This window comes from Giraffa tippelskirchi, chromosome 8, assembly GCF_054371585.1.
Source record: "Giraffa tippelskirchi isolate mGirTip1 chromosome 8, T2T-mGirTip1v1.2.pri, whole genome shotgun sequence".
Classification (NCBI taxonomy): domain Eukaryota; kingdom Metazoa; phylum Chordata; class Mammalia; order Artiodactyla; family Giraffidae; genus Giraffa; species Giraffa tippelskirchi.
The window spans coordinates 37,314,090-37,340,777 of NC_137282.1; the positions used below are offsets into that span (position 1 = coordinate 37,314,090).

Here is a 26,688-nt window from a genome sequence, read left to right on the forward strand (position 1 = left end):
TGTGTAATTTTTTGATTATTTTCTGAATCAACTACTCAAACAAATAAAACGGACATATTACCCAAAGTCAAATAAAGGTCATCATTTATTGTGAGTTTTCTTCTAAATTAAGTGTGAATTGTATAAATTAAAAACAAAAAACAAAAAATACTCCAATCAATGTTTTTCTTATGTTGGGGAAATAAAAAAGTCCTTGCTAGCATTTTGTGATTTCCTTCTGGCTCCTTTACACTTGTGTTGCTATTAATGTTGCTGTTGACTATTTCTCCCCTGCAAAATGTAGAATCAAGATGGGAAATTTTATTACTTGACTTTCTATAACACCCTACTAAAGACAGTACACTTAATCATTGTATTTTGCAGATTAGATAAGACTTCATCTTTGCTTTCTCTTTTCCTCCAGCAATTTAATATTGTGGCTGGCTTGCATACTGATAATAAAAAAGTGACTTATGAAAATGCACTACAGACAAGACACCTACACCCCTTAGCAACCAGGTCTGGTGACTAGATACAGTAATTTTACATATGATGTCAACATCATATGATTGTTCTAATGAGTGCTCATACTTTTTCTTTAAAAGATCTTTTAACATGCAGTTATGTTTGATAGTCCCTGCAAAGTAGTGCCTGGAGCAGAAGAAGGGTGACTCAGTGTTAATGTGCTCTGCAGCCTTAATGATGATGGGTCAAAAATATATCCTTTCTATACTTATAGCTTCACTTATCTCTCTGCATGTGTTGCTATTTGGTTATGTGGCTTTTTAAGGTAAAGTATTCCTCTTAATTAATTTGGTTTCCTATCTGTTAAGGAACTGCACTGAACTCTAAAGAAGTGATTCTTCCTAAGTGAGAATTACATAGCAAATGGCAGAGTTATCCCGAGTCACTATTGTTGATTAGATAAAGTTTGTCTTCAATATATTCAGTGCACCATATAAGATTCCTAGCTTCATGGACTTCTTCCTCAGGAGTTAAATCTTTTTTTTATGCAGGCAAGTATAAATAAAATTTATTTCAGTCTGCCAACTATTATTGTACACCTGTATCTCTACTAGGCTTGAATAGGATACTAGGGGTAATTGGAAACAACACTGGGGAAACATGTGAAGATCCACCAGACAATCAAATAAGGGGATCTCCTGATAGTTGGGACATACATGGATCTATTAGGACCTAGAAAGGACAGAATGAACTTATTTTTGGAGTAAATTCATATCGTTATCTTCAGGAGTGTTTTCAAACTAAACTCTAGTGTTATAATCAAAGTCCTTGCTAAATAACAACAAAAATTAACAGGTATGTCTAATACATTTTAGAGGTTATTAAAAAATAGCAGACAAATGGATAAGGAAGTTGTGGTATAAATACACAAAGGAATATTACTCAGCTATAAAAAAAGAACACATTTGATTCAGTTCTAATGAGGTGGATGAAACTGGAGCCTATTATACAGAGTGAAATAAGCCAGAAAGAGAAACACCAATATAGTATATTAACGCATATATATGGAATTTAGAAAGATGGTAATGACAACCCTATATACAAGACAGCAAAAGTGACACAGAACAGACTTTTGGTCTATGTGGGAGAACGTGAGGGTGGGGCAATATGAAAGAATAGCATTGAAACATGTATATTACCATATGTAAAATAGATGACCAGTGTAAGCTCGATGCATGAAAGAGGGCACTCAAAGCTGGTGCTCTGGGACAACCCAGAGGGATGGGGTGGGGAGAGAGGTGGGAGGGGAGTTCAGAATGGTGGGACACATGTACATCCATGGCTGATTCATGTTGATGTATGGCAAAAACCACCACAATATTGTAAAATAATTAGCCTCCAATTAAAATAGATACATTAATTAATGGAAAAAAAAAAAAAAAACAACAACCAAGTTTCCATTCTGCTGTGCCATGTGGCAATTATTTAGAGCAGAGGAAAGTAGGTGTGAAATGTGCTGTGTGTTCTAAGCACTAGGTTTGGACAAAGCATACAGGTTCTGATCTTCTTTCAGGCATGGTTCTGAGGTTTAAACATGACAGGTAAATTTGGCCAAAGATAGAAACAGGTTGGAAAATTCTAGAAATGGTCTATAGAAATGTTTCCAGTTTTGGAGCAGAGGATGAAGCACAGCAGTTAAAAATATAAAGAAATAATGAAAGCGTGGGAAAGACTAGCTAGATGATTTCTCATGTTAATCCTGATTCTAAGCCATCAGTTTTGAGTGTTTGGCAAAGCTTGGGTGACTGTAATATTTATAAACTAAACTAGAACACTCACCCAGGGTCAAAGGGGACACTATTAGTAACTGCAACAGGACAAGCGTAATAAACTGGAAATGACCTGGGGAAACTGGGACAGAAGCTCGCTCTAAATAAGTGCGATTCTAGGACCAGGCCCAACGTCAAGCCATTTGACACTGGCTTTTCTATGTCCTTTTCTTACTCTCCTTTCTGCCTCCTCTCAGTGATAATAGAGACCATTTTTAAGTGAAACACACCTCTCACACCCTGGGGAGGGAGAAAACAATGAGCTAGGACTCTAGCAGCTGGCTGGTCTTCTCTTTCACACTTGAGGGGACACTGGCCTCTGCTTTACCACTCTTGTCCTCCAGCACAGAGTTCTCAACATTTCCCACAGCAAAGCCAGTAACAGCAATTCATATTTTTGTATTTAACTAAATTGAAGTACAATTTTACTTATGATTGAACGCTATCATTTTAAGTTCACAGTTCTGTGAGTTTTGACAAGTACATACATCCATGTATATACATGTCACTGCAAAGAAGATATAGGAATTTCCACCATCTCAAAAACTTCTCTCATCTTCTTTGTACTCTTCTGTTTTCTAAAAGAACACATTAGCTTGTTTTATTAGATTTTCATATAAATGTACTCCTTTGAATTGGCTTGTTTTGTTCAGCATGATTTTGGATATATCCGTGATGTTGCCTGTATTACTAATTCAGTCCGTATTATTGCTCAGTATCATTCAGTTGTATGGCTATACTATGATACGTTTATCCATTCACTAGCTTTGAGCCATTTAGTATGCTTCTAGTTTGGGTTTATTATTATGAATAAAGCTATATACTATTAAGACTCATATGCAAGTCTTCAAGTGGATATGTATTTTAATTTGTCTTGCTTTAATAGTTTGAAATAGAATTTTGGGGTTATATGATGTAAGAAACTGCCAAAATGTTATCCAAAGTGGTTTTACAATTTTACCTTCCTACCATCAAAGTATAAATGTTGCTGTTACTCCACACCTCATCAGCACTTCCTATCTTCAGACTTTTTAATTTTAGTCATCCTTGTAGCTGTGTAGTAGTATCTTATTGTGTTTTAATTAACACTTTTCTGATGCTATTGATGGTGGCTATCTTTACATATGCTTTTGAATATTTTCTTTTGTAAAATCTGTTTAAAACCTATGTTAATTTTCTAAAATGTTTATTATAAAATTTTTAAAACATATAGCAAGTTCATAAAAAGTTAGATGAAATTTCCAGTACTGTTGTACCAGTTTACATTTCCAGCAATGCATGCAAGCTTCCCCATAGCCTTGCCGACACTGAAGGTGTCGGTCTCTTTATTGTTAGTCACTCTGAGGTATGTGGCATCTCACTGTCGTTTTAATTTGCTTTTCCCTGATGATGTTGTGCACTTCTGCATACAGTTGGACATGTGCACATCATTTTTGATAAAATGTTACTTCAAATCTCTTTCCCATTAAAAATCAGTTGCTTATGTTTATTATTATTTTATAGTTCTTTATCCTAACAGTTCTTGTCTAATGTTTTCTCTCAATCCGTGACTGTCTTTCTTTTCCTCAAGATGTCTCTTGCAGAACAGACTTCACTGACTTTTCCATTTGCAGTAGAAAACTTGAGATTTCAGCCAAACTATCTTCTCACAAATACTGTTGTTAAATCTGGTGATATAAGTTAATTTATGGTATCTAATGATGATAAAGAAATTATGTCTAATGTGATCTTCATTTCCAATTAGTGGATCAGTTACTGAAGGAAAGGACAAACAGTGGAGGATATAAATTTTGAATTATTGTATTACCAAGTATTACATCATTCAGAGTGATTCATTATAGTTTAATAAAAAGAGTAAAGAATATTAATGATTAGTGAACTTGAGCTTTCTGACCCAATGAAATAAGATTGGATTTATACCCCATTAAAACCCTTGGACAGGGCATGCAGGGCACTTATTCTTTTTCTTTAAAGAAATAAAAATAAACATTTATATAGATTCATGTTTTCTACTTTCTCTTTTATATTGCCATGTATGAATTGATCCATTTTCACCTGAATCTCCCTTTTATCAGATAAGTAGATATCAGATAAGTGGATATGTATGCTGTTATATAGATATATGTGTGTGTGAGTGCATACTAAGTCACTTCAGTCATGTCTAACTCTTTGCAACCCCATGGACTATAACCTACTAGGTTCCTCTGTCCATGGGATTCTCCAGACCAGAATACTGGAGTGGGTTGCTGGGCCCTCCTCCAGGGGATCTTTCCGGCCCAGGGACCTAACCAGCCTCTCTTACATTTAACCTGCATTGACAGGAGAGTTCTTTACCACTAGCATCACCTGGAAAACCCATAAAGATACATAGTATATGTAAAATGATATTATGTAAGTATCTATCTGTCTGTCTGTCTGTCTATCTACCATCCTTGACTGTGCTCTGGAAGTAATCACTGGACTTTGTCAAAAGGACATAGGCAGTATAGGAGTCTGGTTCTGCCCTAAGGAGTTCTTTAGTAAATGTGATAATTCCAAAGTTTCTAGGCCTACAGTTTTTTAGGAGAAAGAATAGCTCGGGGAACATGTTATAGGGGCACTGAATAAGACCAAACTTTCCAACCCAAATGTCCAGATGACTCTAGTGATTTATTTTCCTTGGTGCAGCCAAGCATCATGGCCCACGGAAAACCTTTATCTGAATGTTCTTAAGTATGTTGCTCAAATCTAGATTCCTTTGCCACATTCAGACCCTGAGTCAGAATCTCTGAGTAGAGATGCTAGTATCTATATTTTCTAGGAAGCAATACTGATAATTTTACAGTCTGCTAGATATGAAATTTTGATCAATTCTTAATCCTAGCCAAACAGCATTATGAAGAGGTTAGATTAGAGGCTTACTTGGCATGAGGTATCTTGGCTAAGGTTAATATTTTCCAGTTGCTAGAAAGATGGAGGTGTTGGTGGAATGAAGGAAGCTCATTTAAGGACAGAAAAATCATTAGCTGATCAATAAGCTTAATCACTTTTGTCTCTGAAGGAACTGAGGAGGCTGTTCAGGGATATCCTTTATCTTTCTTAGGATGGAGGTGGATCACTTGCTGCTCCTGAAGGAAGGACATTTCTCTGTAGTCAGAGATAAGAGAGATATGAGCACATTTGCCCCTTAATTTTGTATCAGTCAGGTTTATTCATATTCACAAAACAGAAAATATTCTGTATATGTAAATCTCAGATAATATAAGACAAATGATTTAAAAAAAATAACTAAGAAACTAGGCAGGAGGATAGAGCAACTATGATATTAACAATAATCGAAGGACATTGTAAATCCTAAATTAGAAGAACAAAGGAGGGAGATAATATTACAGAACCTAAGGGCTTGGGGTCACTCAGAAGAAGCGGAAATAGTGGTTGGTTTTCCCAGTAGTAGCTGCAGCCATTGAAAAAACAAAGACACAACCAAAGACACTTCCATAGACAGAAAAGTGCTACCTTACAGTTTCCAGACAGAGTCTTAATTGGACAATCTACAACTTAAATGGATCAGTCCCTTAGTGGCACAGAGCAGAGGAAGGATGAAATGAATCTGAGGGCAAAGAAGCTCAGGAATGATGCAGTCTGTGTTTCACGTGATCTAGAGAATTTGTATGCATTATCTAGGACTTGTTTTATATTTGATTATCGTTCTCTTCATTTAGAATTTCCATTCTTTTTGTAAATGGAACCATGTGAAATTGCTGATATTCAATCACTCTTGATTACAAAAACACATTTTCATATGGCTGAGTATAACATCTTCCCCTATTATACATGATACACACATTCTATAAGGGATCACCGGGAGGATATAAAAAAAGATGGTTGTTATTTACACATGCATTCCTCTGATGAGCTGTAAGAAATTTGGTAGCTGAAATGTGTCTTATTTAATTTCTTATCTTCAGTGCCATGCACTGAATCTGGTACAAAATTAGAACTTAATAAATGCTTGTTGGATGAAAGAAGAAAAAATAGTTTTGCATTACAACCTAAATTATCAAAGTAGATAACATTGCATATGCAAAAATCCAGCATTCAATAAAAATTATTTCAAAATCACATATGTTTTCATGTTAAAAGATTCAGAAATTTAGAGCTATGCTTTTGCTAAAATAGATGGACTTAGATGTAGATTTGAACTATGTGCTCAATGAAGCTTTGAAGTTATGTAGGTAATAAGACTAAAATAAGGCTTCCCTGATAGCTCAATTGGTAAAGAATCTGTCTGCAATGCAGGAGACCCTGGTTTGATTCCTGGGAGGGGAAGATATGCTGGAAAAGGGATAGGCTACCCACTCCAATATTCTTGGGCTTCCCTTGTGGCTCAGCTGGTAAACAAACAATGCGGGATACCTGGATTCAATCCCTCTGTTGGAAAGATCCCCTGAAAAAAGGAAAGGCTACCCACTCCAGTATTCTGCCTGGAGAATTCCATGGACTTTATAGGCCACGGGGTTGCAAAGAGTCGGACACGACTGAGCACAGTACTGAGCAACTTTCACTTTTACTTTCAAATCTAAATTTATATATATTACATACTGTTGACCATTGAATAACATGAGTTGTCAATAACTATGCTTATAGGCAGGTTTTTTTTTTCAGTAAATATGTATTACAGTACTACATGCTTTTTATTACTGGTTGAATCCACATATTTGAAAAACATGGATATTGAGGGAGGGTCGGGTATCCATCTGTATAGCTGTACCTGTTTTCTGCATGTGTGCAGTCAGTGTCCCTAGCCCTCAAGTTGTTTGAGTGTCTATTATATATTATATTATTATTATTATTATTATTATTATTATTATCATAATCATAGCCATGTTTACTGCATACACTCCAGATTTGTTAATTTTTTACTTTTGAACTCTTTAACACAATTTGTCATTTTTTGTAGAAAGAAAAAAGATGAAGTAAGTGGCTTGTTCATGAGCTGTGAATTTGAAACTTGCTTTCTAAGTAAAATTTTCATATCATATTGTAGCTGAAAGTGGAAATCATATATCAAGTTTTAGTACATATGGCTTTCTTTTATCTTAATTTGAAACTAAACTAAATAGTTAAAAACAAAACCCTAGATGAGACTACCAAATAAAACTGATAAGATGTGTATGCTTTTGTAAAATAACTCAATAAAATTGTGAATAACATGTTCTTTAACAAAAATATAAAAACTGAGACAAAAAGGCCATTGATATAAATGTTGAAGGTTTCTTTTAATTCTCACAAAAATTCATACTTTTTATGCTAAAGAGAAAAAAACATGATGTGGGATTTTTCCGTGGAAAGACAAGAAGATTAAAAGACAGGAGCAGCACTCCATCACTTGGCTTTTGAGTGTACGTTCTATAACAATGTAGTTACCATATTCACTGAAGCCACATCATCTCATTTATTTACTACAGGAAGTCACTGAACCCATGAAGATTGCATGACTTGTAAACACAGACCCTCTAATCAGAGAAGAAAAATAATGGGACAAGAACTGCACAGAATAGCACAGAGAAATAAAATAAATATCTTTATATCATGGTTATTAAAACACAGATATCTATGAAAAAATGTCAGCCAATATTTTTTTCCTGAGCCTGGGAAATTTGTGAACTCATTTCATGTGTCTCAAGATTCCAAAGAATGAATTAGGGGGGTGGGTAGTAAATGCTATCTGTCACTTTGATCCACTCACTCATCAAAAATTTATTGAAACCTCCTATACATAAAGCTCACTTGGAGGTGCTCTATAAAAGAGAAAAATGTAGGCCTAATGTAAATAATACAGCTCCTCGAGGAGATTATTGTTTTGACAAGGAAGAAAGACTAAGTGTTACCTATACCGGTAGATGGTACCCAAGATGCTGATGTGCCGTGTTATAAGTTCATAGAAATAACTAACTCAAAGATTGAAATTCTCTTTAGATACAGAAATGAAATAAGCATGAACTAGTACCTAAGGATAGGAAAGAATCAAATCTTAATAGGTGGAAGAGAATAACGTATTAGTTCAGTTCAGTCACAGTCGTATCCAACTCTGTGACACCATGGACTGTAGCACTCAGGCTTCCCTGTCCTTCGCTATCTCCTAGAGTTCGCTCAAACTCATGTCCATTGAGTCTGTGATGCCATCCCAGCATCTCATCGTCCATTGGCCTCTTCTCATCCTGCCTTCAATCTTTCCCAGTAACAGGGTCTTTTCCAATGAGTTGACTCTTTGCATCAGGTGGCCAAATATTGGAGTTTCAGTATCAGTCCTTTGAATATTCAAAGTTGATTTCCTTTAGGATTGATTGGTTTGATCTCCTTGCTGTCCAAAGGACTCTCAAGAGCCTTCTCCAGCACCACAGTTCAAAAGCATCAATTCTTCAGCACTCAGCCTTCTTTATGGTCCAGCTCTCACATCCATTCATGATTACTGGAAAAACCAAAGCTTTGACTAGAAGAATCTTTGTCCACAGAGTGATGTTTCTGCTTTTTAATGCACTGTCTAGATTCATCATAGCTTTTCTTCCAAGGAGCATGCATTTTTTTTTTTTTTTTAATTTCATGGCTGCAGTCACCATCTGTGGTGATTTTGGAGCCCAAGAAAATAAAGTCTGTCATTGTTTCAATTGTTTCCCCATCTATTTGCTATGAAGTGGAACTAAATGCCATTATCTTCATTCTTTGAATGTTGAGTTTTAAGCCAGATTTTTCACTCTTTTCTTTCACCTTCATCAAAAGTTTCTTTAGTTCCTCTTCACTTTCTGCCATAAGGGTGGTGTCATCTGCATATCTGAGGTTATTGATAGTTCTCCCAGCAGTCTTGGTTCCAGCTTGTGCTTCATCCAGCCCAGCGTTTCTCATGATGTACTCTGCATATAAGTTAAATAAGCAGGGTAACAACATACAGCCTTGATGTACTCTTTTACCAATTTGGAACCTGTCTGTTTTTCCATGTCCAGTTCTAACTGTTGCTTCTTGACCTGCATACAGGTTTCTCAGGAGGTAGGTAAGGTGATCTGGTGTTCACATCTTTTGAAGAATTTTCCACAGTTTGTTGTGATCCACACCGTCAAAGGCATAGTCAGCGAAGCAGAAGTAGACGTTTTCCTGGAATTCCCTTGCTTTTCCTTTTTCTATGAGCCAACAGATGTTTACAGTTTCATCTCTGGTTCCTCTGCCTTTTCTAAGTCCACCTGGTACATGTGGAAGTTCTTGGTTCACACATTGTTGAAGCCTGGCTTAGAGAATTTTGAGCATTACCTTGCTAACATGTGAAATGAGCACAAGTGTGGGGTGGTTTGAACATTCTTTGGCATCGCCCTTCTTTTGAATTGGAGTGAAAATATATCAGTACATGACTAGAAAGGGTGAGATAGGTAGACTGGAGTGTCTGAATCATGGAGGGTAATGGGAAGAGATAAACCTGGAAAGATGAACTGACTGCAGATGGTTGCAAGTTGGCATGGTAAGGTCAAATGTTTAAACTTAATTTGTTACCTTAAAGAAAGTCACTGAGAATCTTGAGCCAAGTGTGAAGGGTGAAAATCAGAGCTCAGATATAGGAAAATACAGGAAGAGCCCTGGATTAAATCTCTTTAGACCCTTTGAAACTACATTTTTCTATGATTCTGTGATAGTTTTGTCAGATGATATAGAAGAGTTGGACTAAAGAAGGCTTAGCTGTTAGAGGTTTCCTTGCTGCTATTCAAATGGCCCAGGGTTAAAGGTAGGAGTGTGTGAGCTCCTTTCAGAGAGAATGGTTCAAAAGAAGTTTTGCAGAAAAATAAAGGTAAACTGAAAACTTCTAGCATGGAACTGAAGTAGAGAGAAGCAGCCCAGAAGGTTTTGAGTTCTTTGGGCTGGATTGTGACATTATGGAAAACTGAAAGTTTGAAAGAAATGGGGTATAGATTAGCCCATTTTGAAATTTTGTTTCAGTTATGTTCATTCTAACTACTGATTAGGCATGTGCTTATGAAATCTTGCAAACTGTCTTTGACTCAGGTTCTAAAATGTACACACAGACAACATGAGATCATTGACCAGACATGCAGAACATAGAGGGAGGGGTCTGTGAGCGATAATTGAGATGAAAGATAGTTCTGGCAATTAATTAATCAGGGGCCAGGAATTAAGTTGTTTTCTCTGAGAATCAGAATTCAAAACTCAGTTGCCTGTATCTCTGGCTGAGCATAGAGCAAAAAGCAAAGGAAGTAAATTTTAATGCATTATTTTACAAAGAATTTTGAGGGCATTATTCCTGTGTGGTTCTTTTTGAAGCCATGTCATGCATCTCTTTTTCTTAAAGAATAATTAACAAAGTTTTAGAAACTGGAAGAATGTTCAGATACTAGAACCATTACAGACAGGATTATTCAGTGAGGAAGACATTTGTACTCGATTAGTGATAAAGACCACAACGAGGTGTTAGGATTGTAGAAATTCTTAGTAAAGAGTTATTCTGATTAAAAAAATGGTCTCTTATCAGGAAAATAATTATTCATTTCAACCAGCTACAGAATTGATTATTCATAGATAAATGCTAGTTTTAATTTTGTGATGATCAAATGGGAAAATGGTGGGAATACTTTTGTATGAGCAATTATGATATCATTATTACTGTATAATCCAAGGCCTTCCAAAATAAAGGTACATATGTCCAGGTATTATTTTGCGGAACTAGAAAAATTCATCTTATGAACAGTGTCCCTTTTACTCTGGCTGGTCATTATTTAATAATTATAATACTAGAAAATGTAAGGAAACAGAAAAATAATATGTATATTATGATTATAATTATATGAATATGTAATTATATATAATTTTGAAATAGAAAAAATTCCAGCCTCATGAAATTTAGATAGCATTTTTAAAACTTCTTGCTTCAACAGTTTCTTTTATAACAATTCAGTGTATTCCAAAGGTGTTATTCAAATAGATAGGAAAGGTGACAACATTGATTAATACCGTAATATGCTGTGCTGTGTTTAGGCGCTCAGTCGTATCTGACTCTTTGCAACCCTATGGACTGTTGCCTGCCAGACTCCTCTTTCCATGGCATTTCCCCAGGCAAGAATACTGGAGTGGGTTGCCATTCCCTTTCCCAGGGGATCTTCTCAACTCAGGGATCAAACCCTGGTCTCCTGCATTGAAGATGGATACTTTACCACCTGAGCCACTAGAGAAGCTCCGTAAATATATTTTAGTAAATTGAAAGTTTAAATGCAAATTACCTATCTTCAAAACAAACATAGTACTAAAATCTCAAATGTATGATAATAAAAAAACTTATGGAATTGACATCAGCAAGATACAGAGTAGGAAACCCTGGACTTTTTTTTCCCCCTAACAAACAGAAAGATTCAGCAACAATTCATGGACAAATTCTCTTGAGAAATCCAGAAATTAATTAAAAGTTTCCTGCTCCTAGAAGGACATGAAATCACTCACTGAAGCCAATGGTGAGATTTAGGGCACCCTGTAGAATCCCTACCCTTGGCAGGGAAGCATATAGTCAAGAAGAAACCCACTAGCTCCCAGCTTTTCCCAGGCATGGAAAGGCATTGATTTGTGCATCTAGCACCCCACTTTTCTGGGGGGTCTCCCCAGAGGACTGGATTCTGTATTGCCAGTCTTGAAACTTTCAAGCTACTGGCACTGTCTAGCACCTGGAGGAGAAAGGAGACGGCAGCTGGGATCAGTAGATTTTCCCCTCTGCTCAAAGAGTGAGAGGATGTAAAGCCAGCTCTCAGCTTCTGAGGAAGACAGGTCATCCATGCGTCAAACATCCCACTTTTTCTAGGGCTGCCCAAATAGCTAACATTTTTATCTTCTCAGTCTCGGAGTTCTAATGGGTCTAGTGAATAGCCAGTTCTAACTGTTCACAGCACTTATCTCTGGATGGCATAATTATGGGTGAATTTTTTTTAATTTAAGTTTTTTTTTTATATATTTGCCCATTGATTTTATGATTATATAAGCCAAAATAAATTTGTTAAAAGGAATGCAATACATCATGTCCAGGCAAAAGGGAGAGTTTTTGTTTTGCATTTATATTATTTCAGTTTTCTAATTCTTTGGGTATGTATATGCATCAAGATAATATGAACTCAAGTTTTATTTTATAAGTTATTCTTATTATACTGTGGATATCTTTGCCCAAGCAGATTGGAGAGGTGAGGCTCTCTTTGTATTTACATCTGTGATATAAATTAAAAATCATTTAAATGACCCCTGGTTCACTATGATTATTGGTTGAGTATTGGAGTACAATGTTTGTGAATCTTATTCTTTCTCCACAGAGGATGTTCCTCATTATCCAGAGCAAATTAATCTGTGCAAAATCCCATTTGATGTCACTCTAATTGAAAGCATCCAAAAAATATAAACTAAGGACCTGAAAATATTACTGTCATATTACTGACCATTATCCCAAACACCCTGATATTATAGGGCTGAAGTTAGTCAAATATAGACATATCTTAATTTTTAGGACCTCCAACGGACTTTAGCACACAGCAGGCTGATAGTTTAATGATAAAACATTAGAAATAAGCTCAGATTAATATACAGACATTAACACTTTAGGAGGACCTTGAATGCAACATGTTGCAACAGTTTTATATTAAGTTTTATATTAAGAGAGTCATAAAATTTCTTTATTTTCCATTTATTATAAATTGATTAATTTGAAGCACATAATTAAACTCCTTGCCAAGTGGCAAATAGCCAATTAGAGGTAGAGCATGCTTTCTAACCTTCTTTTCTCCTTAGTCACCCATGAGAGTAACTTTCAAACTTGTGAGTACCATAGTTTCACATTTCATTAGCATTATGTGTGAGAATACAAATTCTGGTATTACAGACTCCAGTTTTCCTATATTTTAAATCAATATATGTAACAAAAATTAATGATTTGTGCATATTGAAATACTGTCTTTAAAAGCAGAGTTAAATACTAGGAATCAAATGATTACAATATACATCAATTGTGTTAAGGTTAAATTTTAGAAGTTGCTATAATTTTCATGACATGAAAAATACTTATTCTGTGATATCATCTAAGAATTTGCCTTGATTTACATAATTCCAATGTTTATCTTACTTGCCCTGATCTTTATTTTGTTGTTGTTGCAGAGATTCTCAGTCCTGATGAATCACATATTAACATATTAATATCATTAAGTATCTGATGACAAATAAAAGCATTTTCACCTCTTTATTCTGATTTACCTCTACCACACTTACAAATATGTGAAAGTGAAAGTGTTAGCCTCTCAGTCGTGTTCGACTCTTTGTGACCCCATGGACTGTAGTCTGAGTTCTTCTGTCCCTGAGATTCTCCAGGCAAGAATATTGAAGTGGGTAGCCATTCTCTTCTCCAGGAGATCTTCTCAACCCAGGGACTGAACCCAGGTCTCCTTCATTGTAGGCAGATCTTTTATGACCTGAGCCACCAGGAAAGTCTACATTTACTGACTTAAATAAATCAGGGTGTTTTTGAATATATAGATAGAATTTTAACATACATAATTTATTTTGCTTGTGGATGCAGAGTTAAATGCATGATAATCATAATATCATCAATCATAAATGTATACACCATTCCCAGGGAACATTGCTTTGGACATTGAAATTAAAAGATGCTGATTTTAGAACATACAGGAATCATTTTCAGTGATAAATATATACTTATCTACCTTTTAATTTTTGTAAGAAAATTTATAAACACATTGAAAACTAAAACACATACACTAAAGTAATTGTTTGTGAATTAGACCTAAAAAAGGAAAATTTTGAAAGATCTTAGATTTTGGAGATCTAACTAGTAAGGATTTATATAAACCTAATGAAACTCCTAAATATGACATTACATGGCCGGCAACTGCTCTTTCTCTAGAGAATGTTACAAAGGACATTCATTATCTATTAATGGTGTCAAATCCCTAGTGAAGACTGTAGCTATTTCCCTGAAACAAGGAAATTATTTCTAAATTACATAATTTGGATTTAGAATAAAATGTTCTATTCACTTAGTACCTATCTTAAATATTTATTTCAAAACAAAACATTATAAAATAACTAGAATTTTAAAACATATTATTGAATGTTGAAACAATTTGGTAACTTTGTTTTTACCATTATACAGTATTCATTTTTATTTCTAAACAGTAGGAAAAAAAATTAACATTTTTATTGCTACTAAATTATTTCAAGGATTGATGCAGTATTTCTCAAACTGTGTTCCAGGACATTTGTTCTTGTGAATGCTAATATGTATGTTTTTTTTAAGTGTCCTGTAATAAATTTGAAGAATGCCAAATTGGAAAGGGTTTTGGATTCAGAATTTTTAGACTGCCACTATGATTATGCTGACAAAGGTGCATATAGTCAAAGCTATGATTTTTCAGTAGTCTTGGTCGGATGTGAGAGTTGGACCATAAGGAAGGCTGAACACTGAACAACTAATGCTTTCGAATTGTGGTGCTGGAGAAGACCCTTGAGAATCTCTTGGGCAGCAATTCTAAAGAAAATCAACCCTAATTATTCATTGGAAGGACTGTTGCTGAGGCTGAAGTTCCAATACTTTGACCACCTGATATGAAGCTGGCTCACTGGAAATGAACTGAGTGTTGGGGAAGGTTGAAGGCAAAAGAAGAAGGGGGCAGCAGAGGATGAGACGGTTAGATAGCATAACTGACTCTGTGGACATGAATTTGAGCAAACTCCAGGGGATAGTGAAAGACAGGGGAGCCTGGGGTGCTGTGCATGGCTTAATCACCAAACATCAAAAAAAGGAAAAGGACACCTCAGAAGATGCCAATTTGGTAGACAATGACAACCCAGACAAGATGCCTCCTGCCCCCCAGGGGTCTTGAGTGATTTAAATTGTTTTCCTATAACAGGCTGGATGGAAACCGAACTCAGAAATTATGCTTAGTGAAAGAAAGTATAGAAAATTGCATTCCTTGCACATTGGAGTCTGTGGCTTGAAATTTATTTTGATTATAGGAGCACATTTTTGGATTAGGATTCCTTGGAATATACTTTAGAAAGCAGTAATCAAGCTAATTAATTCCTGGCAGTACATATATTTCATACTCACTGAGCTGATCAAGTTTATCTTCGAACACAAATTACTTAATATATCTGATCTATTTAAGCCTCATACTAGATGTATGAGATATAGAATATTGATAATTATCTTAATCAATGAGGAAAAAGAAATAAGACCTGTCTAAATGTTCTGTGACATTTCTGTCTTGATTTTGGCTTACCTTAGACCTCAGTTCATACTATTTTTAGTCTGTGGATCTTTAAAATGGATATAATTTATGAAAAATAATTATTTTTCATCTAAGAATTTTTTTTTCCAGTCTAAGTTGTCCTTTAAAATAATCCTTTCTTCCTTCAAAAAAGTTTTGTGGTCTTCTCCTTTTCTAATTACTGTCTTCTAGAATAAAAGTTATACTTTGATCTGAAAAAAAAAAATGCTTCACAAGCTATAACGAAAACTCATTTAAATTCACATGCACTTATTGACATTCTGCTATTAATTTTATGTTAAAGACTACCTTTATGTTGAAGTTAATATAATACAGTTATTTATAGAGGAGGGAATTGCAACCCACTCCAGAATTCTTACCAGGAAAATTTCATAAACAGAGGAGCCTGGCAGACTAGGGTCCATGGGGTAGCACAGGGTGGGACATGAGAGAGTGATTGGGTGTAATTATTTATAGATTTTACTTATTTTACTCTCATTGTCTTTGAAGAAAAAAGCTAAGATATCATTAAGGATAAGATACTATGTATCTGTGCTGTGCTTGATCACTCAGTCATGTCCGACTCTTTGTGACCCTGTGGACTGCAGCCTGTCGGGCTCCTCTGTCCATGGGGATTCTCCAGGCCAGAATACTGGAGTGGGTTACTCTGCCCTTCTCTAGGAGGAAGATTCTGAATAGATTATGTATCTATTTCATAGTAATTGTTGTTCTACTTGATAAAATTTTGTAGCATTCCTATTGTAATTGAACAGTCTTTATTAGTTTTCCCATTTAATTGAGAGATTTTCAGTTTCATAATTATGGACTAAACATAATTTACATTGAAAGATACTACATAGAATAATGTCAGTTACATATGCCAAGAGATCAAAAGTACCAATATGTGGTTGTATGAAATATGACAATTAAGAAATGAAAGCAAATTCCAAAAGCATGAAAATATATTCTATTTATGACAATATTACATTTCTATTTAATTGTGTCATTAGGTAATTTTTGGCTTTATTTGATGTATGAAAGATTGTAGAGAATTTATATTTTAGTTTTTATTCATTAGAGTAATCATCAGTCTTAAAATGGAAATTTCATGGTTATGTTTCAAGGTTCTGTGAATGTTGACAAAGTATATGCTCAATTAGGATATAAATGTGTTTGTGTAGCTAACCGTGTAGAAAACTGTAGGCTTTTATCACATTGAATTATTAACAAAAGCAGGTCAAGATTACTGATCAATTTCTATATTCTGTTAAGTTCCATAGTAAAAATCCCGATTTTTATTTCATATGCTGAATATTTTGACTTAAAAACAACTATCTTGATTCCCACCTTTACACTCAAATAATTAATAAACATCTTGGGTAGTTATAATGTGTTCGTCACTGGGTAGGTATGTGCTGGGGAAGATCAAGAATACATGTTTTTAAGAAACTACAGTTTAAAAAAGGAAATGCACACTGGATCAATAAATAATAAAGCAATCTAATATCACTACAATCAAGTTGTGTTCAATCAAATCAACTGATACATTGTGTAGCGAAAGTTACAGATAATGAGAATTCAGAGAAGTGATATCTCTGTTAATGTGTGTAATCTGAGGAGGGCTTTACAGAAGAGAGAAGACAAGATGGATTTCAAGTGCAAATTCATACAATATCTCTATAGGAACTAACTGAAATAAGGAAAGAAGCTAGAATTAACTGTGTTTCTCAGCCATAGAAAGCTATCCTTTTATTTTTCCCCCAAAGATTCTGATTCCATCTTTAGAATAGCACAGGGTTGACTTTCTGAATATACAGTATTTTTAGAAGTCACAGTCATAATATACTACAAGCTGAAAACACCGGGAAAATCAGTATTCTATTATTATTTAACCCATACAATGCTTTTTTTCTTTTTACATACTTTTCATTCCTTTAATATCCTATAAACATCAGAATTATCAGGTCATCTCTGTTAAATTATTTTCTTATTGCATTTGCACAATGAGCAAAAATGTTTAGCAAGGCCTAAACTTTTGGCTAAATTTGTAAGAAAGAGTCTTACGGTTTTACAAATGTCAACAGAAAATCAATTCAATTTGTGATTTTTTTTTTTTTTAGTACATCTGTCAATTGAATCTTTTTGTGGGTGTTTTTACAGCAATTTCTATACAATCAAGGCTGTGAAGATTTTCCACATTCCATTCCAAGACTTTTGTCACATAGACATTTCATAAGAAATATTCAAATCATTATATATAAAATTAGTAAATCCACTAATTCTTTGAGATATTATAGGTTCTTCATTAATTATAGATTTCCATGATGAGTAATGCTGGGCAACAAAATATTAAACAGGTCCCTTCGCTGAATTTTCCTAGATTTTATTACATTGAAGTGTATGTAAATCGCTAGGGGTGGATATGTTATGCAGCATCTAATATTTAATCATAAAATATCTATTAATACTTAATAGAACAAGTATTCTGAGGAACATAGTGAGGGACATGCTGATTTACATCAAATACCTGAACCCTCTTCCATATTATAGATCGGAAGTTAGAAGTCCAGATAAGTTATATGTCTTGTTCTAGGTCTTCTAAGTGGTCACTCACAGAACACTTATAGCCTCTCCTTCCTGAAACTGCATTAAAATGAAAATAAAGGAAGTTTAAAGTTTAACAGTAGAACAACAGAAAACATATAAAAGAGGAGTGACTGATGGAAGAAATGGAAGAGAGAAAAAGCAGAATATGAAGCCAGCTTAGCAAACTCAACACAGATTTCTGATTCAGATGGATAATGGTAGGGGAGGAGACAGCAGAAGGAAGTTAGGCAGGAAAGAAAGTGAAAGTGAAGTCGTTCAGTAGTTTCTGACTCTTTGCAACCCCATGGACTGTAGCCTACCAGGCTCCTCCATCCATGGGATTTTCCAGGCAAGAGTACTCGAGTGGGTTGCCATTTCCTTCTCCAGGAGATCTTCCTGACCCAGGGTTTGAACGCTGGTCTCTCGCATTGTAGGCAGAGGCTTTACTGTCTGAACCACCAGGGAAGTCCTGTTAGGCAGGAAAGAGAAGACTAACTGAGGTGACATTACAAAATAGTTTCAAACACTACATATGCAGGGAAGAGAAGCCAGATATTTACATATTCAACAAGCAATAATTCAAACACACACATATTAAAAAAGGTATTTCTTACAAAAAATATAAGCAAACTATGACATGACATTTCAGCTAGTGGGTTTTCTCGTTGCAGAGCGAAGCTCTCCGTATTCTCTTTGGGATTAGCTGCCTAACATCTACTCTAAACATTTCCCGCCAGTCAACAGCAGCCACTCAGATAATGAGAGATACTAGCAGCCTCATTTCTATAGCCTCATTCTTAAATATGGGAAGATTAAAAAAAAAAAATCTATGAAACATTTGAAGCAAAAATAAAGAATAGAAGATCAAGGTAAACAATCAGAAAACTAGCCCTAGTGCAGACAGATGTATAAAAGAAAGGAAACAAACAAACAAAAAAATCATGATCTAAGCAAAATTTGATATGCTATTTTTGGAGGAAAAAAGCAAATACTAAATAATCCATATAAAATATTATATAACTAAACTACTTAACTCACTATATAAATATGGTAAGAGCAGAAATACAAAGTGCTAAAAAAATCAAGAAAAAATATGTAATCATAGCATGCTACTTGGTACTACATTGAACAATGTATATTTGTAAATCATAGTTTGGTTTATTGAGTTTTCAACATATAAAACCAACTAAAGAACAAAGAGAAGATCTGATTATGTCATGCAACAGAATGTAAATTTTAACCCTAGTGTAAAATTATGACAGAAAACACATTTTTTTTTTACTGGATAGGGAGAGTTGAAGAGGACCCTTCCTCGTGGGCCTCAGTTCTTCATAAGGACACAAAGAAGAATCTGAGGTCTTACCCATGGCAAAAACAAGATTATTGAAGAAAGAACACCTCAAGGGAGAAGTGGGCCAAGCCAAGAGAGGGACAGACTCCAGAATGATGAGGTACAGGGGTTTTCAAGACAGGGCTTTTGCATATTCAACTTGGTGGGCATGGACTGACAGTTTTGATTGACAGTTGCAAGTTACATAACAATAAGCTCTATTGCATATGTCTTCCCGTAATTCATTCTGTTATAATCAGATGTGTGTATGTATAGACTATTTATGAACCCTTGACAGGCTTCCAGCTGCCTAAGGTCATTTGAGGACACAGCAGTCTTTGTGGTTATTTTGTAACCTATCTGTGAGTTCTCCTGGACTGCATCTGGGATGGGGTTTAGAAATCAGCTTGAATCTTTCTCAGCTGAAAGATTAGGTAGCAAATCTTTTCCATCTCTCCTTGCTGATGCCTAACTTTCTGTAATGTCTTTCTTTTTAAAATCTCTCTAACAATGGAACATTAAGACAGAGTTATATCAGCATATTACTTTAGAGACTGAAAATAGCCATCGGACAAATGAAAACATGTGAACAGTAAATAGTGGTTCTTTAAATGAGAGTAACAGAAAGTGAGTAGTCAAGAAGGAAACAGCTGGCCTTTAAGCCCCTAAAATTTAAAGTTATGTTCATGTATGTGTTACTCTGGGCTTCTACTGTGGCTCAGCGGTAAAGAATCTGCCAGCAATGCAGGGTTCAACACCGTGATAGGGAAGATCCTCTAGAGGAGGGCATGGCAACTCACTCCAGTGTTCTTGCCTGGAGAATTCCATGGACACAGGAGCCTGAGAGACTACAGTCCATAGGGTCTCAAAAAGTTGGACACTACTGAAGCGACTTAGTATAAATGCATGCAGTTAGGTATTACTCTAATAAGAATAATATATCAATCTTAAAATAGCATTTAGCGAATAGAATAGGGACCATTTCTTAATAAACTTTGGAGAGAGATATAAGAAGCCTAATATGTTTTCTTTTTAGAGATGGAAATTATTTAATTCTATCTTTCTAATATTTCAAATTTAGTAAGGCTCATTGTGTTATGAATTTTGAGAGCAGGAATATTCTCTAAGTATCTTTGTATCTCCAGCCTCTAGTTCATATTTTCTACAGAGCAGATATTAAAATGTTGGTACTTTCTTTACAAAGCACTCAAATATTGGTAATGCATCAAGAAAATATGAATGAGATCACATTAATATTCATCAAGATATATTTACAAAATTCATAATAAAATAATTGAGGAGTAGATTACTGAAGTATGTACAATGTTCTTCTCTATGAATTTCTTTGCTTGCAAACAAGCATATATACAATATATACATTTGTATATACTCAAAAATGTATTCTATATGGATATGGATTTAAAAATCCTATATGTTATTTTTTCATACATTAAGTTAGTCATTGATTTTTTTAAGTTCAAAAGAAGATAACTGAACTCTCTATAGGAAGTAGTTGGAATTTTATCAGCCCTTATTCATACAGTAAATATATTGTCTGAATTTTATTAAAATTAATTATTAGCACTGATCTCTTATTCTAAGTAGAGGCAAATGACAGTATCAATAATGATTCCAAACAACATTTTTTTTCTTTTCAATTAACTTTTTATTGAAAGATAATTGCTTTACAGAATTTTGTTGTTTTATATCAAACCTCAATATGAATCAGCCATAGGTATACATATATCCCCTCCCATTTGAACCTCACTCCCACCTCCCTCCCCATTCCACCCCTCTAGGTTGATACAGAGCCCTGTTTGAGTTTCCTGAGCCCTACAGAAAACCCCGGTTGGTTATCTATTTTACATGTGATAATGCAAGTTTCCATGTTACTCTTTCCATACATCTCACCCTCTCCTCCGCTCTCCCCATGTCCATAATTGTATTCTCTATGTCTATTTCTCCATTGCTGCCCTGTAAATAAATTCTTCAGTACCATTTTTCTAGATTCTGTATATATGTGTTAGAATATGATATTTATCTTTCTCTTTCTGACTTACTTCACTCTGTATAATAGGATCTAGATTCATCCACCTCATTAGAACTGACTCAAATGCAATCCTTTTTATGACTGAGTGATATTCCATTGTGTATATGTACCACAACCTCTTTATCCATTCATCTGTTGATGGACATCTAGGTTGCTTCCATGTCCTAGCTATTGTAAACAGTGCTGCAGTGAGCATTGGGGTACACGTGTCATTTTCAGTTTTGGTTTCCTCAGGGTATATGCCTAGGAGTGGGATTGCTGGGCCATATGGTGGTTTTATTCCTAGTTTTTTAAGGAATCTCCATATCGTCTTCCATAGTGGCTGTATCAATTTACATTCCCACCAACAGTGCAAGAGCATTCCCTTTTCTCCACACCCTCTACAGCATTTATTGTTTGTAGACTTTTTGATGATGGTCATTCTGACTGGTGTGAGGTAATATCTCATTGTTGCTTTGATTTGCATTTCTCTAATAATGAGCAATCCAAACAAGAATTTTTAAGCCTAGATTCTCTCAGAAAATTTGGTTCTTATCTTTATTTTTAGCATGCTTAGTGTATGTAATCTGATATTTTTTGCATGCTTAAATAAAAATAAATGTATGCTTATTTCATTTACTTTGACCTCTTTTTGGAAATGATTATGTTATTCACAATTAATACTTATCACTTACTTCTCATGAATTATGAATCCTAAGAGAAATGGTTGTAGTCTTCTTGGATTTATTATCTTTGTATTATCTAATATTAGAGGTCAATGCTTGCCAAATTTTAAGCTATCCTTTATTATAATAATAAGAAGATTTGTATATCTGAGATGAATCATGCATACTTCTGTCTTTTAATGTGAACACTGTATCTGTTAAAGATCCCACCAACAGGACATATTTTAACAAGGTGAGATTAGGAAAGATACTGTCAGAATTTAAAGGAAAAATTATTTTCTCACTAAGCCAATAAACCTAGAATTGTTTGATAAGATGTGCATGCAAATAAATAATTTGCTATTAACTTCTGTTTTTCCTGAGGCTTGCTTGTTTTACTTGTAATTCTGTTTACCTGCAAGACACTGACTTTCTGAAGGGAATTTCTGTGTCTTGTTTCAGGGAAAGATTAAGGTAGCAAAATAGATTGTAATAAGAAAGAAGTCAACCTTTGCCCTGAACACAAAATAAACCTTCAGCATGTTTTCCAAAGCTCAGCAAAATTTGGATACATTGTTTTGAAAGAGTGTGTACAGGGGAAACCCCATAACTTTTAATTCTGCCTAGGTCTGGAAACAATCAATGTGAAAAATGAGTAAAAAAATGTGTTCTGGAAGCAAATTTTAGTCTCTTTAGATGTAGCATTGAATACCTGAGCAGATTCTGAATTCATGTTTATGTTAAATAAGATTCTTCTAATTAATTGTGTATTTCATAAGAGACCTACATAGCTCAGAACATAATGCCATCTTTTCCTTTCAACATCAAATGTGTTGAAGAGATGTGAAAATTGATTGCACACTGTTAAATCTTTTTCACTAAAAAGACTAAAACAAAATTCAAATATTCACATCTACTCTTAACAGCTATTAGAAGAAAAACAAATATTAGAAAAAACAAAGGAATAAAATGTTATTTTATTGTAATATAGAAATATTCTCAAGTGTAGGTGTCATGTAAGCAAACATGACGTATGAAAATAATTGCAAATGGGCAGAAAATAATATACATGGAAAAGCTTAGCCTGAATTTTTTGATACACAATTTGTCATTTTTTTGATATATTTTTATCCATGAGTGTTATAATGCTTTAATTTAACACAAATGGGTCAGTTTCTATAATTAAGACTATATATAGAAAGAGAAATAAAAAGGACAGTCACTAATTAGGAGTGGAATTGTATAACAAAAATAAGATTATTTTAATGTAAATAAATAGTACCTAGCAAGAAATGAAAAGAAAATTAAATAGATGGAAAATAAATACAATTTTCAGCAATTCACAGAATTTAAAGTTTAAGGTAAAAGTGAAAGTGGTAGTGGCTCAGTCATGTCCGACTCTTTGCAACCCCATGGGCTGTAGCCCACAAGACTCCTTTGTCCATGGGATTCTCCAGGCAAGAATATTGGAGTGGATAGCCATCTTTTTCTCCAGGGGATCTTCCCGACCCAGGGGTCAAATCTGGGTCTCCCACATTGCAGGCAGATTCTTTACCATCTGAGCCACCAGGGTGAATTGCTAATTATCAAGTTCAATTTCTTCTCTCTCTTTCTAGAGTTTCATCTCTAAAATTATATAATCTCTTTGAGTTTGGTTAAACTCAGTATAACACTTTTAGATGCATCATATGTCCTTTTGCAGGATTAATAATGTCCATTTTTAATATTGAGTAGTATTTTATTTTATGATTGGACTATACCATGTCCATTTACAAGTTAATATATGAGATCAAATTGCAAGCATCCATTGGATCATCAAAAAAGCAAGAGAATTCCAGAAAAACATCTATTTCCGCTTTATTGATTATACAAAAGCCCTTGACTGTGTAGATCACAACAAACTGTGAAAATTCTTCAGGAGACTGAAATACCAGACCACCTGACCTGCCTCTTGAGAAATCTGTATGCAGGTCAGGAAGCAACAGTTAGAACTGGACATGGAACAACAGACTGGTTCCAAATAGGAAAAGGAGTACGTTGAGGCTGTATGTTGTCACCCTGCTTATTTAACTTACTTGCAGTATACATCATGCAAATGCCAGGCTGGATGAAGCATAAGCTGAAATCAAGATTTTCAGGAGAAATATCAATAACCTCAGATATGCAGATAACACCACCCTTATGGCAGAAAGTGAAGAGGAACTAAAGAGCCTCTTGAAAGTGAAAGAGGAGAGTGAAAAAGCTGGCTTAAAGCTCAACATTCAGAAAACTAAGATCATGGCCTCTGGTCCCATCACTTCATATCAAATAGATGGGGAAACAATGGAAACACTGTCAGACTTTCTTTTCTTGGGCTCTGAAATCACTGCAGATGGTGACTGCAGCCATGAAATGAAAAGACGCTTACTCCTTGGAAGAAAGCTATGACCAATCTAGACGGCATATTAAAAAGCAGAGACATTACTTTGCCGACAAAGGTCCGTCTAGTCAAAGCTTTGGTTTTTCCAGTAGTCATGTATAGATGTAAGAGTTGGTCTCTAAAAGAGCTGAGCACAGAAGAATTGATGCTTTTGAACTATGGTGTTGGAGAAGACTCTTGAGAGTCCTTTGGACTGCAAGGAGATCCAGCCAGTCTATCCTAAAGGAAATCAGTCCTGAATATTCACTAGAAAGACTAATGCTGAAGCTGAAACTCCAATACTTTGGCCACCTGATGTGAAGAACTGACTCACTGGAAAAGACCCTGATGCTGGGAAAGACTGAAGGCAGGAGGAGAAGGGGATGACAGAGGATGAGATGGTTGGACGGCATCAACAACTCGATGGACATGAGTTTGAGCAAGCTCCGGGAGTTTGTGATGGACAGGGAGACCTGGAATGCTGCAGTCCATGGGGTAACAAAGAATAAGATATGACTGAGAGACTGAACTGAAATGATACACATTTCTATGGAATTATTTCTTCCTCAATATTTTACAGAATTCATGCAAGTATTTTCCACTATGAAATCAATTGTCAATAAATAATACAGCCATTTGGATTTTCTATTTCAAGTCAATTCTAGTAATCTTTTTCATGAACATATTTTGCCTATTTCAGGTAGATTGTTGAATTTATTGGCATTAGTTTTTCGTAATTTTCCCTCATGCTGGTAATGTCTTAGGGTTTTTGAATCTCTTCTTCTATTCTTGATATTAATAATTCAGGTCTTTATTTTTTCGATAATGACCCTGAGGTATATTAATATCCAATATTTTCAGAGCATTTACAGTTTGGTTTTATTGATTTTTTTTCACCATTTTTTTTTGTTTGTACTTTTGTTTTCTATTTTATTAAATTCTATGTTTTCTTCTTTCTCCTTATTTGGATTTAATTTGCTCCTATTCGTCTATTTCCTCATAAGAGATTTTTAAATAATTGATTTCAGATCTTAGTTTTTGGAAGAATTTGAAACAAAACATTTTGAGACTTCCCTGGTGGTCCAGTGGTTAAGACTCTGTGATTCAGTGCAGGCATCTTAGGTTTGATCCCTCAACAGGTAACTAGATCCCACATGCTACAATTAACACTTGGCATAGCCAAATAAATAACAAAATAAAACTAGACATATTATTCTAGTTGCTGTTGCAACAGCCTCCCATAGATATTGATATGTTATGTTTTTGTTTTTACTCAATTCAAGATATTTTCTTAATTATCTTGTGATTTCTTTCTTGACCTATGATTTATGTTCAAATTTAATGTTTGAATAAATGTATTTGTAAATTTAAAAAATATCTCTCTGTAGCCAGTTTCTAACTCAATTTTTTTGTAGTTTCAATCCTGGGCAGATTTTTTTCTATATTATCTCAATATTTGGGGAATTATAAAGATTTTTCAATTCTGTTGAAAGGTACATTTGTACTTGGAAAAAATTTATATTACACTGTAGTCGGGTAGTTGTAATCAGTTCATTTCAGTCGCTCAGTCGTGACCGACCCTTTGCAACCCCATGAACCACAGCATGCTATCCTCCCTGTCCATCACCAACTCCCGGAGTTTACCCAAACTCATGTCCATTGAGTAAGTGATGCCATCCAACCATCTCCTCCTGTGTCATCCCCTTCTCCTCCTGCCTTCGATATTTCCCAGCATTAGGGTCTTTTCCAATGAGTCAACTCTTCGCATGAGGTGGCCAAAGTATTGGAGTTTCAGCTTCAACATCAGTCCTTCCAATGAACACCCAGGACTGATTTCCTTTAGGATGGACTGGTTGGATCTCCTTGCAGTCCAAGGGACTCTCAAGAGTCTTCTCCAACACCACAGTTCAAAAGCATCAATTCTTCTGTGCTCAGCATTTTTAGAGACCAACCCCCACATCTATACATGACTACTGGAAAAACCATAGCCTTGACTAGATGGACCTTTGTTGACAAAGAAACGTCTCTGCTTTTTAATATGCTGTCTAAGTTGGTCATAAATTTCCTTTGAAGGAGTAAGTGTCTTTTAACTTTATGACTGCAGTCACCATCTGCAGTGAA

At 34.9% G+C, this 26,688-nt stretch overlaps 1 protein-coding gene across 6 annotated transcripts in view; it reads left to right on the forward strand.

Annotated features, from left to right (window-relative positions):
* Positions 1 to 26,688, forward strand: part of LOC145518862 (uncharacterized) — a 1,117,244-nt gene that overhangs the window by 574,762 nt on the left and 515,794 nt on the right. For all 6 annotated transcript variants that reach the window (XR_014063353.1, XR_014063357.1, XR_014063350.1 and 3 more), the window contains one exon: positions 19,435 to 19,596. Coding sequence is in view for 1 of the 6 variants with exons in the window: in XM_081523931.1 (XP_081380057.1) it covers positions 19,511 to 19,596 (86 nt within the window). In the remaining 5 variants the exon portion in view is untranslated. The remainder of the gene's footprint in view (positions 1 to 19,434; positions 19,597 to 26,688) is intronic.